Genomic DNA, 18131 nt, shown 5'->3' on the forward strand with positions numbered 1-18131 from the left:
AAAGATACTTGTCAGTATAAAAAGCAGTACAGGAGACTGGGTGTTGCCTAACCCACTGGTGTATCTCTCATATTTGATGAAAATCAGTCTTTACAAAAAACTATGAAGGATATGAAAAATATAAAAATGTGTTCTAGAAAAATACAAAACTACAGAAGAAATAGGAGAGAATGTGACCTGGGCACTGAGGAAAATACCTTTCCATCAATTTAAGTAACACCTTTCTCTAGTGCTTTAATAAAAAAAGATTATTTGAACACTCCTTTGAAGATGGTACAGCTTTATGCAGAGAATCTTAGCACTGTTTTAAACAGTCAACTTGCAGACAAAAGTTTACTGCTGAAGCAGCGGGCCTAATAGCTACATAATATAAAGGGAAATTTAGATAAAGTAGGAAAGATTCTTTGCATTTTTTCAGTACTGTTAATGACATGCATAATGACTTGGCAACTTGTACTTATACTACAATTAATAATCTTTGAAGATAAAAGAAGCAGTAACACATGTGCTTCTACCCAAGACTAAAATCGCCCTGCACTAATTCAACTGAAGAAGCGTTATCTTAGCATTTGACCAGGCTAGCTATGCCAGAAGGAGGAAAGGTTGCTAGATTTAGCATAGAACTATTCATATATAGGAAAAGTCAATTTATTTATCAGATTTTAATGGAGCACATTTTTAAATTTGGACTTCTGCTCAGATTTGCCATAAATAGCTTAAATCCACATACTAGGTTAAGGGTCATGATGTTGAAGTTAGGCTTTGTAATTTCTTATAAAATGCTAGTGTAAAATAAAGTGTGATTCACTACTATTTCTATGTTAATGGCTTACATTTTTGAATGACTGTGTAAGATGTAGGCCAACAGATCAATTATAATGGTGAACAGTCCAAAATTAATTATCTATTAATTAAAAAATTCCACATATTAATGAAGCAGAACTAATTTAAATGAGAATCAACTAATATTGTCAAAACCAACATCAAATGGATAGAATAAAAAAAAAGTATAAAATTCCTGATACATGGGTTTCATACATGTGCTATTTAAACATGCAAAGTTCAGAGACTGCTATTTAAAACAAAAACCCTTTATTATTATTGTAGGGTAAAATGACAATTTGTATCTAAAATATGTGTTTAGGTAATAAAAGTTTTGCAAATATGCTCTACAGTGATGAGAGATAGATGTTAAAACCATACAGAAACCACATAGTCTGGCTATTTTACTGTATCATACAAGATACTTGTATATCATGCAAAATACTTGTGAGGGAATGTGTATTTTCCAAAGGGAGAGCCAAAACAGAGCTCAAGTTATTTTCAAGGTGAACTTTATATGTGACCAGAACTTGTTTCCTGGTTTCCTAACACCAAGCACTGGATCATTCTGACTGTCTTTGTTAGACCCTAAAGACAGAGAAAAAGGAAAAGGAAATAAAGATAGCAAAACAAAATGAAAGAGGGTAGAAGATAAAGTGGGTGAAGAGGGGGAAAGAGCAAAGGGAATAAAAATCAGAAGATAAAGCTACTTTTCATATTTACTAATTAATTGCTACATTTTCATTGGTATCACCTCGTAAACAGACAAAAAATGTTGATAAAAACATGTTACAGTTGCAGAATTTTACATGCTAAGTATGACTCATTTTTACTTTCCACATCAGAAGAAATATTTCCTTATCCTGAAGTAATAACACACACTAAATTCTCTTTGCTCTTCCTGTAAGACAGAGGCTGCTCTAATCAAGAAAATCAGTTACCTAGGAATAGCAATATATTTGATCTTCTTTGAGTTAAGATCTGTTACTTCCAAGTATCCAGCAGCTTGTGGAGGAGTGACACCTGAAAATAAACAAACATGTTATTTTCCGGCTGCATGATTAACTGGTTATTGCATTTGCATTTAGTAGATTACATTTAAACATTTCATTATACAGTACCTGTCAGAAAATGATAAGCTTTCACATTCAACACAGGAGTACAACTTGCGAATACAGAATTGTTTTACTATTGTGACAGTGAGCAACCAGACAGGCACAATTATAAAAGAACAATGCATTTGTATAGCAAATGTCAAAATTACACACAAATATAGCCCTACTCACAAAAGCACTAATCAGGCATTAATGCAATCCCTAACTCACTGCTTTTATCTGTCACTGAAGATAATGTCAGCTGTATATCTGGCTTTAAAAGCACACTGAAGAACATTTCAAAACATTGTGCTTATGATTCCCACTTGAAAATTTCTCAATAATATTAACCAAAATGTGTTGCCTTAAGTTGAACCACTCTTTTTGCACATAAATTTTCAGTATGCAAAGATTTTATAACTTCATTGTAAATAGCCCTAGACTACCAGGCATTTAATATTCTGTTTACAGACAACTTAATGATTACAGCCAATACTATGGTCCCTCCCTCAGAAGTAAGTTTTTGTGTGTTTGTATGCACCTACATTGGCTTTTGCCAATATATGAGTACACACTGTCTGGGCTCAGAAGCGGCTTCCAGGTAGGAGCTGGCTTTCATCTGCTTGGAATAAATCCAGGAACTTAAGTTTTTCAGAAAAGAAACCAGAAAACTGAATTACACTGCATAGTACGGGTACAGAATATCATTGTCACAAGATGAAAGCAAGTGTAGACTTCCTTCCAAAACAACGTATTTTTCACCTCATTGAAATGAAGGACAGCCTGATGTTCCCTGCAGAAATGTTGATGCTTGCATACAGCGCTCACAAAGACGACCAGTAAGATCAGCAGTGTAAGGGGATCTAACATTCAAATGAGTATAAAGAATAACCCACAGCAGCTCTTTATGTATATCTACTGTATCTACATATCTCTAGTATGCATATCTACAGTAGGACATCTGTTGACTTTACTTATCTTCATAAAAATAGAAATATGAAACAAACTAGAAATAGGAAAAAAGAGTCTGGAAAACATGCAGGTTTGTGGGCCACAGAGCACTTTTTGTTTTGCCTAGATTTTGTTACTGTTTTAAAAAGTGCTCTCTCTTTCAGTACTAATGGAGAATTAGATATACATTAAAAATTCTGATGAAGATCTAGAAGAGAGCTAATACTGAACTGGAAGGGGCAGAACTGGGGGATAAAAATTAAAAATTAAGTTAATAAATTAGAGAGAGAACACAAATCAAGCAAATTAAATTATAAAAAGAGAAAGGATTGCAGAGTAAGAAGCTGAAGAAAAGGTAATTAAATGTTTAAATGCAACACAGGAACAATTGGCCAGGCCCCAGAACTGGAACAAGAATCTTACGATGAAACATGGACATCAGATCTAAACAGGTGCAATTTGTTCCTGCCGAAGGCCGATGGAGGAGAATAGCTATGCGTAGCTCTAGACATCAAACTTTAAGGAAAACATAGACACATGAGATAGTCCTGGCGGTGACAGGAAGATAGAACAAATGGGATGCAAGGACAAATGTAAGGAAGCAACTTTCTTTTTGTTTGGGGGGGGGCGGCGGACGGAACAGGGATGTGTTTAAAAAGAGACTTTTTTTTTAAAAAAACCCACATGTTCCATAATATGGAAAAGATCCTTATAAAGAGAGCAAGATTGTCCTGACAGAGTGGAGGTGACATAGAACCATAGAATCATTAAGGTTGGAAAAGACCTCTAAGTTCATCAGGTCCAGCCACTAATCCAACACCACCATGCCTCCTAAACCATGAAGGATTCAGCTTTATTTACAGAAAAAAAAAGCTGGATACTAGGAAAAGCTTTTCTCATACAAGGAGAGTGAAGCATTGCAATAGCCCAACTGTTTGACAAACATCAGTTAAGAAGTGTCTAAACACATGTCATCCTGTCCCTATATAAATAGGTGGACCAGATGATGTGTTGAGGTTATTCCTGTAACTGTGTGTGTGTTACACTACATGTTGTTCCAGTTACTGTCATACTAATACAGATACGCACTCAGTAATAGAGTGTTATTTTATATTCATATATAGAAAGTGCTGAGAATCCAAGTAAATATTTGCTCTCGAGTAGCCCTCATTTCCAGAGCCTTGTTTTTAGAGTAAACATTAATACTTATTTGCTGGATTCTGCCACGATCTCTTGTCTGAGTTTGTATTTGTGGCCATACATCTATTTGGCAGTCTTTGGGGAAATTATTACTTGTTATAGTTTCTTTTCAAACATAACTATCACCCTGGTTTCAATAAAACATAAAGGAAATTATTTCTTTGCTTGTTGTTCCTGGAACAGTTTCGGTAATGCATATTGGAGTATGCTAGAGTTTGGCTGAGTACTTTGAATTATTAATAGCAATGGAAGGCTGTGTGCCAGAACTGACCAATTGTCCAAGAAGGATGAGAAAGCAAGCCCAAAAGAAATGCAAACTGAAGCAAAAATATAAAACAAGGCATCATAAGACATTAGTGCAAGAACTTCAAGGGACTGCCACATACTCGATTTTATGTAACAGGAGGGCTTTGCTTCACTCCACCATCTCCCAGGAAAGGATACAAAGACTTAGGAACGAAGCCTTATACAACTTTTGTAGGTAAGCAATGACAGGTTTGCAGTGCAGAAACAACAGTACAGAAGAATCACCAAATGTGCAAAGGCCCTCATGAATTATGCAGCACAATCAGGAATAAGCAACACTGAACTGAATCTCCAAGGGACCAAGACTGTTAAGCAGCCACTGGTACCAGTTAAATGTTCATTTGATTAAATATTCTGTCCATTAGTGAGATTGACAGGCAAACTCCAGAAGAAACAATAGCCTAGCAGAGAGGGTTGCAAATACTGGATCTCAAATGGGCACAGTAAGGACTAGTACCTTATAATATCACCTTTGAAGTAAGTACACGAATCCATGTCTTGTCTTCTGTCTTCCCTTTTTCAAGTGGAAAGATTTTGGAGTCATGCCTTAACAATGGCAATACTAGGTCCCTCTAATCTAGTATCCTGTCTCCAAGAGTAGTTAGATGCCGGAACAGTGTAAGAACGGACAAGCACACATTGTATTTTCCTCAGGTCACCAACCAGTTCCAATCTAGGGGGTTCTTAAGCTGAATGCGGTGTCTATGTTTTCATGCCTCTGTATTTAGTAACTTTCTATGAGTTTGTTCAGTTTTCCTTTGGATCCATGCTTCAGCATTCACAACATCGTTTGGAAAGCAGTTTCACAGGTTGGTTCCCTGCTCTGTGAAGAACCACCTCTTCTTGTTTGTTTTGACGAAGCTCCTACTAGCTTCATTAGCTGCCCCCTAACTCTGGCACTAAATGTAAAATTGTTGCTTTTTCCACATCTCCACTCCATACATGTTCTTGTAGAGGTCCACCATATGCCCCTTTCCTCATCTTGTCTCCACATGCATGAGATTCAGCTGATGTAATCTTGCTCATCCTTGTTGCCCTTTTCTGAACTTATCCCAGTTCAGCCTTCTCCCACCTTGAGAAGGAGAACCAAAGCTACACAGTGTTAAGCACACACGGATTTACACAACAGCACAAAGATATTCTCTGTTTTTTCACTGTTTCTTCCCTAGTAATTCTTAGCATTTGATTTGCTTTTTTTGACTGCTACTGAGCTTTGAACTGATATTTTAACGAAACGATCTATCATAACACCAAAATCATGCCCCTGAGATGTACTGATCAGCCCCATCATTTTAGATGTAGAATTAGGACTTTCTCATTCTTCCTTCATGTACATTATATTTATGTATGCTGAATTTCACCTGCCATTTCTGTTGCAGTCAGCACTGTAGTCCTTCTGTAATCCTTCATGGTGAATCCCTTCTACAGTGAATAATAACCAGTATCACCAGCAAACACTGTCAGCTCACTGTTCATTCATTTTCCCATTCTTTTCATGACCACGCTGAGTACCACAGGTCTTTGTAGGACTCTACTCATAGATCCACCTCCACTAGAAAAATGGACCATTAACTGATAAATGGAAATGCCTGAAATCCTGGAAAAAGGCTATGGAATAGAAAACTTAGAGACTTGCTCAGGTCCAATTTAATTGTACCAGGTAAGGTTATATTAAACATGACTCAGTTAAGATCAATTTTGGTAATTCATAAATTAAAATGTTATTGAGAAAAGAAAAATAAATTATAATGATCTTCAAGATGGCCTTAAATCTTTCAACTTCAATGGCTATAAAGCACTGTACAAACTATACTTCATAAAATTTTCTATAAATTTAAAGCTATCAATCACTATTCATTAACATATTTCACCATAGTTGAGGTGAAAAAAAAAGTTAGTGTCTTGTTCAGCTATAACAGATACAAATTAAATTCCTTGGTCAAACAGAAGCCATTTCTCAGAGAGAGAAATTGCTCAGGTCACTGGTATCTAGGATTCATGAAGAATGTCCCCTGGTTTTTAATTATATTAATCTAGCATTATAGAGTGTTATATACCACAGCAACTTAAAAGACTTTCAGAAATAACTGTCAAGATCTCAGTTTCAGGTATCATTTGGAAGTGCTGTACCCCTCCCTCACTCCCAGATAAACTAATTTTAACAAAAGCTCGAAAGATTTACCTTCTGAATTTTTATACCATCCACTTCAGAAACAGACTTTTTTTTTTCTTTTACCATGAAAGCCTAAAAAAAAAGACCAGTCTGACCCTTCAGCAGTTTATAAAGTATGAGAAGATGACAGCCTGAAGTGGTATAACTAGTTCCAAGATCGTCATGCTAACTTTAATGGTGTTTTATTAAGTTTAATCCTTTTAAAAGCTAACCATTTCTTTACTAATGTAGGTAGCTTCAGTTTTCTACCCTGTTTATATCCCTAACTTTGCTTCTTTAGTCAAGTAAATGTTTTATCCTTTTAGTAATAAATAAAAGGATTTCTCTACACAGGGGAGTTAATCTGCATTAAATGAGGGCAGGTGTATTAGATCATTTATTTTGTAAAAGGGAGTTCATTTGGAATAAAGCATTCATTCTGGGACAGGAAGTTCACATGCAGAACAAATCAAGAATAGCTTCTTGTGCTGATGAATTCAAGAACTTTGCCATTCTACCACATACAAATATTTTTGTGGTTTTCTCTTTTGATAGTGACCTTTCCTTAGAGCTTTCTAGAGGTAATTAATGCTGTTATTTAGCACTGATTGGTATATTTTTAGCTATTGTCTGAAGAAGCTAAAGATACAATGATAACAGAAAGCTTGGCATGGCAGCATGAAAGAGTCTGAAGGTCTGTAGTCTATTCCTGCTTTATTAGTGTACAAGTGCAGGATGGTTTTGCTGTATGTGAATGTTGCTTATGCAACATCCTCTTGGACAAGAGGAGAACTAAAAAGCCTGAGCCTCTTCAGTTTGGAGAGAAGGCAGGTGTGACTGAAGTTTACGAAGTCTTGAAGATGACGGTTAAGGTGAATGCAGAGCTGTTATTCACCCAACCCTGCAATGCTAGAATGAGGGGCACTTAAACCTGGTAGGAGATCAGTCGATCACAGAGAATGGTGAACTTGTGAGCTTTGCTGTGGAGACACACAAGTTCAAAGACAGACCAGACAAACTCATGGACAATAGGTCCATAAAAGGAGATTTCAAGGCTGAGGCAGGGATGTCCCCTGCAACATCCCTAGCAAAACAACTGCAAATGTTGAGAAAGTATGAAGGACAAGACAGAGAAGTGGCCAGGCTTACACACATTCCTGAAATAACCTCTCCTACTGGCCCTGCTGGAGACAGAATATTGAGCTAGATGGACAACAGGTTTGCCTTATCACTGCATGTCTGTGTGGTGCTGAGCAGAGCTTAGAAATACTGATGAAGGCCAACTACTGAACTGGAATGATCATACTGCTGTAGCTTGTTCCCAGTGCTGACATAGGGAGATCTGTTCTACTGGGATATTCACAGTGTAGGTAGCCTGTTAATTCCTTAGAAGTATAATTCAGCTTGTTAATAAGATCCAAATTAATTTTAAAAATGAGTGTGACTACTCCCCTTCCTCCTCAAATGCTTGTTTTGTGGTTCTTTATAAACATTTTGGAAAAATTCATGAGTGATTGCAGTTTACAAAACAAAAAAACCCCCCATGTACCGTTGTTGCAGCACAGCTATATGAACCTCTTACCTTTTGGGTAAATGTCTTTCAAAGGCACATCTCCAGGTGCTAAAATTCTGACTATTTGATTAGAAGCCAATAAAGTTACACAATTGGTTTGTTTTGCAGCTGCTGTTTTCCTCCGGGCCCCATAATAAAATGGATCAGAAGGAGAAGCACGTTTGCGACTCAGAGAGGAGTTTCTTTTCCAGCTATACACTTCACTAGGAGACTGCAAGAGAGAAGGCGTCTAGTGAACAAAACATTACTATTATTGAGCCTAAGAACAAATGTTTCTAGATAAATTCCACTTCTTATCTAATTTCAAATCAAATGTAGCTACTGTGGTTACCTTTTATGTCACAATGTGCGACAAGGAAAAGACCTGCATTATTTTGTATTAAGAACTCCTACAGGAGTGAAAACCAACAGACTACTTACACAAGTTTTAGGAACTGAGACACTTTGAAGATCTGAAGTCGGATCAACTTTTTGGTTTTATTTTTTTTTTTCCATATTGAACCAGGAATAGAAAGCATTGAAATAGCCTAATCTGGAATCAAACTATGTAACAAACTGTTACCATAATCTAGGTTTCCACTAATGTAAATAAATGCACAGATACTTCAGTAATGAATTCAAAGCAGGGCATTAAGGCTGGGATTTGGCTCCAGGTTCAGAGACATAAATGTAGGTGTCCGCAAGTGAGCCAGGTGTGCCATGTCCTGCTCTGGTCAGCAGAGCCCAGAGAATAAATCATCTCGTCTTGAAGAAGGCCTCTACGTTTGGTCAGCTGAGCATTGCTAGTACGAAAAACAGCTTAGACGCCTTGTTCATACTGAACACCTACACCATCAATGCTAAACACTGAATCTGAAGTTTTGTTCCACCACCCTCACAGTCACCTTTAGGACTCCCTCTCTGACATTCACGTGGACATTTAAGATCACATGTGAGGAAAGACAGAGCCTCAGCCTAAATCAGGGAGAGCAAAATGCTTCATCACCAGTGTTGGTACTGAAGTGTGTAGCATCCTTAGTACTCCCTGCTCCAGACTACCTCCCTTTTCCAGCAATAAACTCACATATGTTATAAATAATATTAAAAGCCAGTATGTCTGTTAACAGTTACATTTTTATATTAATATTTATATATTTTAAATAGAAATACATTTTTGCCCCAATTTATTAAGCAAACCTGACATAGAATTATTTACTCTATAAGTACCACCCTTTTCATGTATCACTAGGTAGTAAATATAAGTAAACCCAAAGAATTAAACATAATGCTTTTATTTTCTCTGTGTTTACCTCCACTCCTTGCAATAGCCTTAGTCATTGCACTGTTAAGTTTCACTTTCCTTTCTGGTCCTTTCCTAACTGTGTCACGGGACTGATCACAATTGCATGCAGTATTTACACTTAACTACATTATGAAATAGTGAAGGGGCTGTATAGTTTTGTTACCATTTTCTGAATCTTTTTTCTTTTTCTTAAATCTAGAGTCTTGCTAGCTGATGCACACTGAGCAAAAAGTTCACACTGACCAGTCTAAAATGATACTGATATCCTTTCTCTCAGTGGTGATATTTAATTAAAAATCTATAAAAACACATGATTTAGAAAATATTCCTCTAGCCAGCACTATTCATAACTTACCTACAATGAATTTTGTCTGAAATCCCTGAAATCCACTGAAATACCTCTAGATTAGACTACCCTACCAAACGCTGTACACTACATCCATTTGTCATTCACTGTCATTCCCTTCTTTTTCCATATCATTTGGTAAACAGGTACTTAACTGGTTACAGAATAAATGAGATCATATTACTTCATTGTATAATAATGCTGAGTATTTACCAAGAGGTCTGGGAAACCAATAACAATAGTAGCATAATTATGTTCATCTGAAAAAATCCTGTTGGGGGAGCTGATCTTTTGTCCAACAGCTGCACTGAGGTTTTCTGAAGATAGCTGGTCACTTGAAACTGCATGTGGCGCACACAGTTCTGACGCTAAACAGGGAAATTAAATAAAATGAAAGTCATTAAATCCAGATGTGCAATAGGAAACAATATTAACTGTAAGAGTGCTGAGCACTGCTAGTACTTTGAGCATAAAATTACTAAAAAGCAAAAGATTTGATTATACTATACTATAACACAGAAAAGAAGTCAGGAAATAACGTTATTTTTGTAAAGTTAAGTACTTAAAATCAGGAAATACTAGCTTTGTAGTTTCTTGTACCACTTAATTTTGCCCTCTACTGTGCAAATGAGGCAGGAAGCCTATGGAACAGAGCAGCATGGGATCTCATTGAAGATTGTTATAATGCAAATGCACAAAAAGGCAAAATGTAGGTTTGCACAGGTAAGTGTCAACGTGACATTTCTTGGTAGCTCTCTTGCTGTTTTTGCAATTTAAATAATGTTATTTGTAACACATTTCTGGTAAATAATGGTCTAGTTTTCTTTTTCTTTAAGCTAAGGAAAACGAAATTTTATTCTGTGCAACTGTAACAGTCCCTTACCTTGCCTCAAATTATCAACACAGTCAGAACCCGCTATCTTTAGTGCTGCAGCATACACGGTTTCCACTTCAATGGGCGGACTATCTCGTTTACCTGGCAGCGGGAGAAAATCTTTCCTCCCTCAAAGGATGAATGGGCTACTGGTTTGGGTCAATGGCAGACCCACACTGGTCTACTTTTTCTTAGTTCTCCTGCCACAGGTTCTGCCTCAAAGAATAAGAACAGGCTGAAGACTTTACATTCAGGGTTTGCTGGATGATTTGGAAAGAAGTGGGGAGGGTATATGATAAATTTTTAGACTGGAAGAAATAAGATAACGAAGGATAAAAATAGCACAAAAAGCATGCGGCAATGAACTGTCCACAAATACTTGGAGACTGGAAATTATAATAACGTTTCTACCCATCTGAGGAATGATACTCTGTAATGGCTTCTAAATAAGGTAGTAAGAGGAAGGAAACTACTGTGCTCTGATGGAGCTTGATAAGTTGACAGAATAACCTCTATGAGAGATAAAAAGGATCCAAGATATTTAAGCTGTGGTTAGTCTTTGGTATCCAATTTGTTGCCGTTTGTGTAAAATAAGCCCTATTTGTTATTTGTCAATAACATTTAGTATCATGTTTACACTGTGTTAATCTCATTCTTCACACTATGCTAGCCACAAGGACCAGGAGGAAACCTCTCTTTAGCAGATATAAAATGGTTTCTCGTTTTTTTTCCTCTGTCTGAGACACATTGGATATAGGCCAAAGCCTATAAACTGTAAGGTGGGATGCACATGTACTTCCAGTCTTATTAAACCAGGTAGGCTAAAGATTTTGTGCACTGTGATCATATGCTCAGGGTTGAAAACATCATCAGATCTGAAGACAGGCAGAGCTTACCAGGCAGAATGATGATCATTGGTGATTTCTGCCTTCTGCAGCTAAGGCATGCCTGAATGCCTAGCACCATCCTGGAATTTTACTGACCACATTCCCCCTATCTTTTAACATAGGTGTGATGGCCTCAGTGGCCTCCTGCACACTCTCTGCAGAACTTTAGAAACTGTGACTTCTATTTTAACAGTAGATCTTTTGTATTGTTATATGCTGGGAAGTGTCTTCTAGCTCATCTGAGTGTGTGTAACAGGCTCATAACAGCGTACAGACTGGACTTATCAACATATTTGGTCCCTTCTGCCCCTATGTTCTAATTCCTGCCTAGTTGTCTTTTTCCTTTTCCATTCTGTATGCTTGTGTGTTTCCTGAAAGTCCATGGCTGAAGGTCTTAAATGCTACAATGAAACTAAGATGCTTTATTAAACAACCTGAAGTTTGAGCACGGAATTTGCCATGCTTTGTGAGAAGTTATTATTAACCAAACATGATAAGGGGAGGGCAAAAAGAGAATCAGAGAGAAAGTTACCCAGACCTTTAAAGTATAAGAGCCTTGTTTGTGCAGCTGCAAACACAGAAATGAATGGGGGGGGGGGGGGGGGATAGAACAAGCCAAGCTTGCATTCAATACCTGTTGTTAAGCCAAATCCCATGTCAGCTGGCTCTTCACTCAATGCATACAGCTGGCAAACCTCACTGTCTTCAGCTTCCATATGAGCACGCTTGGTTAAAAGAAATTTCCTGTAAAGGATACACGTTTGTAATAATTCCTGATTAAGCTTGTAACTCTAAACAAGGACTTCTATCTTCTGAAATAACAAAAACATTCTACGTTTATTTAAACAAGGTTATCAACACCTTTTGCTAAAACGAAATATGATTTACCAAACATCTGTGAGATAGGAAAGGGTAAGCCAGCAAGTGGCAGATTTGTCTTCTGGTAACTATTTACCCACTTTTATTTGCTATGCATTTATAAAAATAAGACAGCAGAGTAATACGTCTTTCATGTGACCGTGAAAGCAAAACCAAGCAGGCACTAACTCTGGATGATATGGCCCTATTTCTAAAGCCAGGTCCACCAACATTCTCATATCTAAAGATCAATACCACCTCAGAAAAAGCAGTATTAACATGCATACAAAGACAGTCCAGATCTTCAGAGGCATGAATTTAGGCAGGCATATCCTGTTCATTTGCCACTCTAAAAGCCTACCTGCACTTTCACCAGGGCAAATCTGCAGCTTAAACAGTAAGTGTTTAAGTCTAGCCAGTCTCACAAACTGAAAAACCAACTGAGTGAAACTCCTGAACATAAACAAAACACAAACAAGAAATAATGCCATCAATAAAAGTAGGCTTAACTAACTGATTTGTTTCATTTTCCACCAAGAGCCACCGGTCTTCAGCTGCCAGGAAAACAGATTTCAGGTTGATTGGAAGCGAGATGGTATGAGTTTGACCCTCTAATACATCCAGTACAATAAGGCGGTTTCTGTAAATTTGGAAGCCAAGAAAATAATAATCAGAGAGGGATGTACATGAGTAGATCTGTTATAAATCAATATAATACAAGGATATAATTTACTCTCACCCTGCTTCTTTGTAGAACACCAGCCAGTTTTTATGTGAAAACTCTCGGCACATTTTGTAGCTGCTCTGTACAGAAATACGTCATACAGCAATTAGTGTTTGTTAGATTTGTCCCAGAGAGTTTCCCTGACTCCCCTGAAAGTGTACTACATTTTTCCTTTATTTAGAATGAACCATGGCATTAATTACCTCCCAAAACACTATCTGTCCTGCCTTGTCCCAAGTCATATAATTGCATCATAATTGAGTTCATTATTTTGGATGTAATCCCTTGTAACAAAATGTTCCATTATTCCCAATTCTAGCTCCAAAGAGGGATATTTTAAAGATACATATCCTCAGAAAATACAACTTATTTATATTTTTCATATCATTATGCCATAACAATGCGATTTTATGTGTAAGGCATTTAAACACACATGAGTAAAAAATTAAGTACTTGGGCTGTAAAAACAGAAAGATAAATGATCCTGGGGCAGTTTTTCCAATACTGAGCTTTGACTTAAAAAACCAAAACAAAACAACACAACTTAGTATAATAGAAGCAGATGCTATTCCTCACCATCTCGTCTTTGCTGCTCCACCAGGATGTTCTCTTAGGAGACTCTTGAGCATCTGGTAAGAGCAAAAGTCGGCGAATGGCGCCATTGTTTGTATCCAGCAACAACACAACATTGCTCTGTAAATGAAAAGCAGATCCATGTACTTCTCAACCCGATTTAAGAGACTGTAACAAATCTGTCTGAAGCACCTTTGCAACTCTAACATCTTAGGACATTTTGCAAAGATGATCTAGACTTTGTTGGAAAACACAGGCTGAATCTTCTTGGTTCATTTCAAATGATTTAATTGCAGAGGTTAAGCATACGCAAAAAGGGCTGGAATGATATTCCATTTTTTTTCCATAATATTTTATCTATACATCACACATTCTGCATGAGCTCTAGAAACTAGACCGGTATGGCCTACATGTCCAAGCTGTAGTCAGCTACAGGTGAAAGACGTACCAGTTTTGTTCTGTCAAGTCACTAAAATATTTCATTGCTGCTTTTATGTTTTCTTAGCATTCCTCTAAAGTACCCATTACTTAAGTTCCACTGAAAGCAAAAAACTGCTGAGAGAAGAACTGGCTTAGCATTTCCTTATAGTTCTGATACAGTGGAGCCTATTAAACATCCCAGCGCATGAAAACCCTTCTGTGACCTGCACACTCAGAGAGCTTACAGCATCAGAAGTAGGACAACTCTTGGAGGACAGTAGGATTTCTCAAGAGGATGGAGATCAGAAGCAGACAGGATACTGAACAGAGTGGTGCAAGCGTCCTCCATGTATCCCAGGTGAAAATATGATATGCTAAATTTTGAACTTCTTCAGATTTTTCAGTTTGTTACTCAATGTGCCAGGGCCCACATATGTTGTCTAATGATGGGGACATTTTAAACATTTCTTTTCACAAGTTACTACAGCTGCTCCTGATGTGTTTAACTAAGAATTCAAGAGAACAATCATTCAGGGCCAACCTTAACCACGTCCAATGAAATTTAAAAGGTACAAAAGAACAAATTAATTAAGCCTTGGGTTGAATTTTTTTGTTTGCCATTCAAGGAAACGTTAGATTCTGCAAGGACATTAGGTTCTGCAAAGACTTACTAAAAGTAAACTGTCTACGTACATCAACTGCAATAACGCATGATAGACGTTAAAGGAGTAAAACATAAATTCCCACAAATTCTCCTAAATAAAAGAAATACAAACAATCTGAGTCACAGCAGTTTTGTTCTTTTTGGATATGCTTCATACTTTCACTAGGATTATTTGGGAGAATTTACTTTATTTAATAATGACATTCATTTGAAGCTAAATATGGTAAAGCATTTAAAATATTACCACGTTATTTGGAGCATTTGGGAATTTCAGCTAGAGTTCAATACTTCTAAAAAAAGAAGTTTGCTTATGTATTACTAACCAAAATTATGGAAATATGGTTCAGGAAAACAAATAGGGCATTTGCTTTGGATTTTGCAACAGCATTGCCATACCGAAGCAATGCATTAGCCTTCCATGTGAGATAAAAAGCACATAGAAATCAATTACATTCTTCTACTTAGCATTAAATTTATGAGAACAGTTGGTAATATAAAAAGCCTTTCTACCCCACCCCTTTTGATGTTAATGGTTTCCTTCTGTGCTAAGTGACTGATGTATATTCTGTCTGTGTTTAAGAATAGATTTTTGCGTCACTTGCAAACACATCCAAGAGCAGCTTTGGCAACTCTTCAAGTGGGCTGGGAAAAGACGTTGGTGTGCAATTCCGCTGTGTTTGTTCTTGACTGGGAGAAAAGTAACCTTTGGGTGACCTCCCGACCCCGATGTCTGGAATTCCAAACTCTGGACAGATGGAATAACCAATCTTGTGAAGTGGCGTGCCTTTATTTTTAGTTACTGCAAAGTTTCCCTTTCCTTACTGCTGTTTTTATTTTAGCCAGCATTTTCCTCTTAAAAGTCCTTAAACCAAACAGGGCTGTGATTTCACTTTGCTGGTATGGGAAGTTGTTCCTTATGGTCTTGCAGGCAGAGAGGAGAGCTAGGGGAAGGAATACACTCCAAGTTCAGAGCAGGACAGTACAAATAATTCAGTTTAACCCTCTTGTATTCTTCTCCTCATACTCACTCTCAGTTTCACTCTCTTTTGCCCTCAATGCTCCCACCCCAAGCAGGCAAGCTTGCAAGCACAGACGACTCTTAGCTGTCACCTTCACATGAGGCCAATTCTTAGCTTGGCAGGATAACCCCTCCGTACCTCCTTGCCTCCCTTCCCACAAGCACCTTTTCTATTAGTGCCTCTCAAGGACCCCTTGAATGATGCACACGTAACAATCCTGACGCTGTAAATATTTAGGCACAATACAGACATATTATATTGCTCATTAGGTTCAAGTGGAAAAAGTCTGTGCAAGACTTTATGGTTCGGAGCTCAAATCTCCATGTCTTCAGAGGCAGGGAAATGTATGCAAGCAGATTACTGGTGTTCTAATTAATGCAAGTGGTGTCTTCCAGATGCCTTGGGAGACTTGACACTACTAGAGATTTCAGTGAACTGAGAACAGCAAGTATAGATAGAAGCTTTGTGCTTATAGAACAGGAGTGTCTTCACCTTTTCTGTAGAAAGTGCACACCTTTCTATGTAAGCACACCTTTCCTTTTCTTAAGGTGTGCCTGTAGAAAAGTCCTATATAATATCCAAAAAAAGGAGAGTATTTAATAACATCAATTAGTTTTTGAAGAAAATACACCCTTCCTCCTGAAAACATACATCAGAATATCATGGGGACTAGGGGTTTCAGATGTTACTACTGGTATGTTGCAGGTACTTCCATACCCAGGTCCCCACTTGCATTTCAGGCTAGATCATGAACTGTTAAAAAAAGTCTTCTTTTAAAGGATGTTGGCCATCTTCCACGTGGTAGTGAGCAAGGTGGATCTCTGTGTCAGCTTCTGTACCACAGACTCCTTCACTCCCTTGCTATCTGAGAGCTTTGACAAATTGCTCCAGCAGCACGTGGGACAGGGAAAAACACTTCCCTCCCTCCCCACCCCACTTCCTGACTGAGAAAGACAAAAGCAGAGTTAAAGGATGCTGGCAGGACACTGCCTGGGGAAAGCTTGTTGTGCTCCCTCATGTAGACAGTAGGTTACTCTGTCCACCCAGCTGTAGCCTTTCAACAGAGCAATGCGCTTGTAAGAAAAAAAGGAAGTGTGCAGTTAGTTTATATGCAAATCAATTCTCCGTGTGCATTTCCCTCCCATAATCCCATATAAAATACTGCATAAAGTTATCAAAATTCTTCTCAGTCTGTATTTGCTCTCCTCCCGAGTGGTAAAAGCAGTAGGTGCAGAAAGAAAAAGAACAGTGAAATAGGTGGGCATGAAGCTTTATAGGAAATGGGTACGCCCTGAAGTACTTGTGGGGAGGACAGGGCAGAGGCGTTGCTACTTTGAAAAGATGAATGCAATTCCCATCTTAGGAGGAAATGACTTGAGATTTCTGAAGAGTCTTTTCAAAGTCTATCAGCTTAGTCGGAACAAAAAGATAGGGTCTAAACAGGCTGTGCTCACTGAGACCAATGGCCACCGCAAGGAACAGAATCATCTACTCTTTCTTCCAAGAAGATGTAAAGGTGGCTTAAAAGCAGATAAATCTCGGATTCGTGCTATTAAGTTAAATCACCGAGAAGCTTAGTTTTAGTAAAATTTTATTTAAAAGGACAAGAAGGAATGGTGATTTCTCATTTTATTTCACTGTAGGGCTCTGTTGAATCCAGATGGATGTCATCTAGGAAATAAATCACACAAGCTTATTTGAAGAGCCACAATATCATCATCTCATCCTTTCCAATAAGGTTATCATCCATTTAAAATCGTTCTTTTTTATAACTTAGTCAGAAACAGTCATCTCCAAAGACCTTTATTAAACAAAAAATTTGGGAAAAATCCTTAGCTTTTGGTATAGTCTTATGAATGGATTATAGTATTTATGAAATATCAGCTGTCAAGTGAACTTTTTTATTTAATAAATGCAAGTTCTTATTTCTACACATAAATATTTCTTGGGTTTTTTGCAAGTATATGTAGACAAACCTCTAAAGCATCACATATATCGTTCACATTACTTGTTTTTCCTGAAGATCTGTTTGATACACTCTTAGCACAAGTAGCGAACCCTTGCCCAAAATACAGATATGCCACTAATCTACTTGCTTTAACATGTGAATGCTGCAAATTCTGAGCTTATGGCTGCTAGTGACCCTGGTATAACTGAAGTTGGCATCTTGACAATACATCAAGGCTCCTTCTGTAGCCAAGAGAGAGGCAACTCCAGAGGGCATTTTGCCATGCTCTATTTTAGCTGGGATGAATTGCTTTTGCAGATCACATTTACTGTCCCAACAGGTACAGAAGGTACTTGGAGGATTAGCTTAGACTCCATGCTTACCTGCTAACAGCAATAATAATTTATTTAATTTCATAGACAGCAATATCCACCTCAT

The 18131-nt window shown here is 37.6% G+C and overlaps 1 protein-coding gene across 2 annotated transcripts in view; it reads right to left on the bottom strand.

Moving 5' to 3' along the window:
- VWA8 (von Willebrand factor A domain containing 8) overlaps positions 1 to 18131 on the bottom strand; it is a 195603-nt gene that overhangs the window by 48580 nt on the left and 128892 nt on the right. For both annotated transcript variants that reach the window (XM_064440807.1, XM_064440806.1), the window contains exons 30-36: positions 13646 to 13762; positions 13085 to 13149; positions 12860 to 12985; positions 12122 to 12231; positions 9940 to 10094; positions 8108 to 8309; positions 1764 to 1845 (exon numbers count right to left, since the gene is read on the bottom strand). In XM_064440807.1, the coding sequence (XP_064296877.1) occupies positions 1764 to 1845; positions 8108 to 8309; positions 9940 to 10094; positions 12122 to 12231; positions 12860 to 12985; positions 13085 to 13149; positions 13646 to 13762 (857 nt within the window). The remainder of the gene's footprint in view (positions 1 to 1763; positions 1846 to 8107; positions 8310 to 9939; positions 10095 to 12121; positions 12232 to 12859; positions 12986 to 13084; positions 13150 to 13645; positions 13763 to 18131) is intronic.

This window comes from Phalacrocorax carbo, chromosome 1 (genome assembly GCF_963921805.1).
Source record: "Phalacrocorax carbo chromosome 1, bPhaCar2.1, whole genome shotgun sequence".
NCBI classification, from domain to species: domain Eukaryota; kingdom Metazoa; phylum Chordata; class Aves; order Suliformes; family Phalacrocoracidae; genus Phalacrocorax; species Phalacrocorax carbo.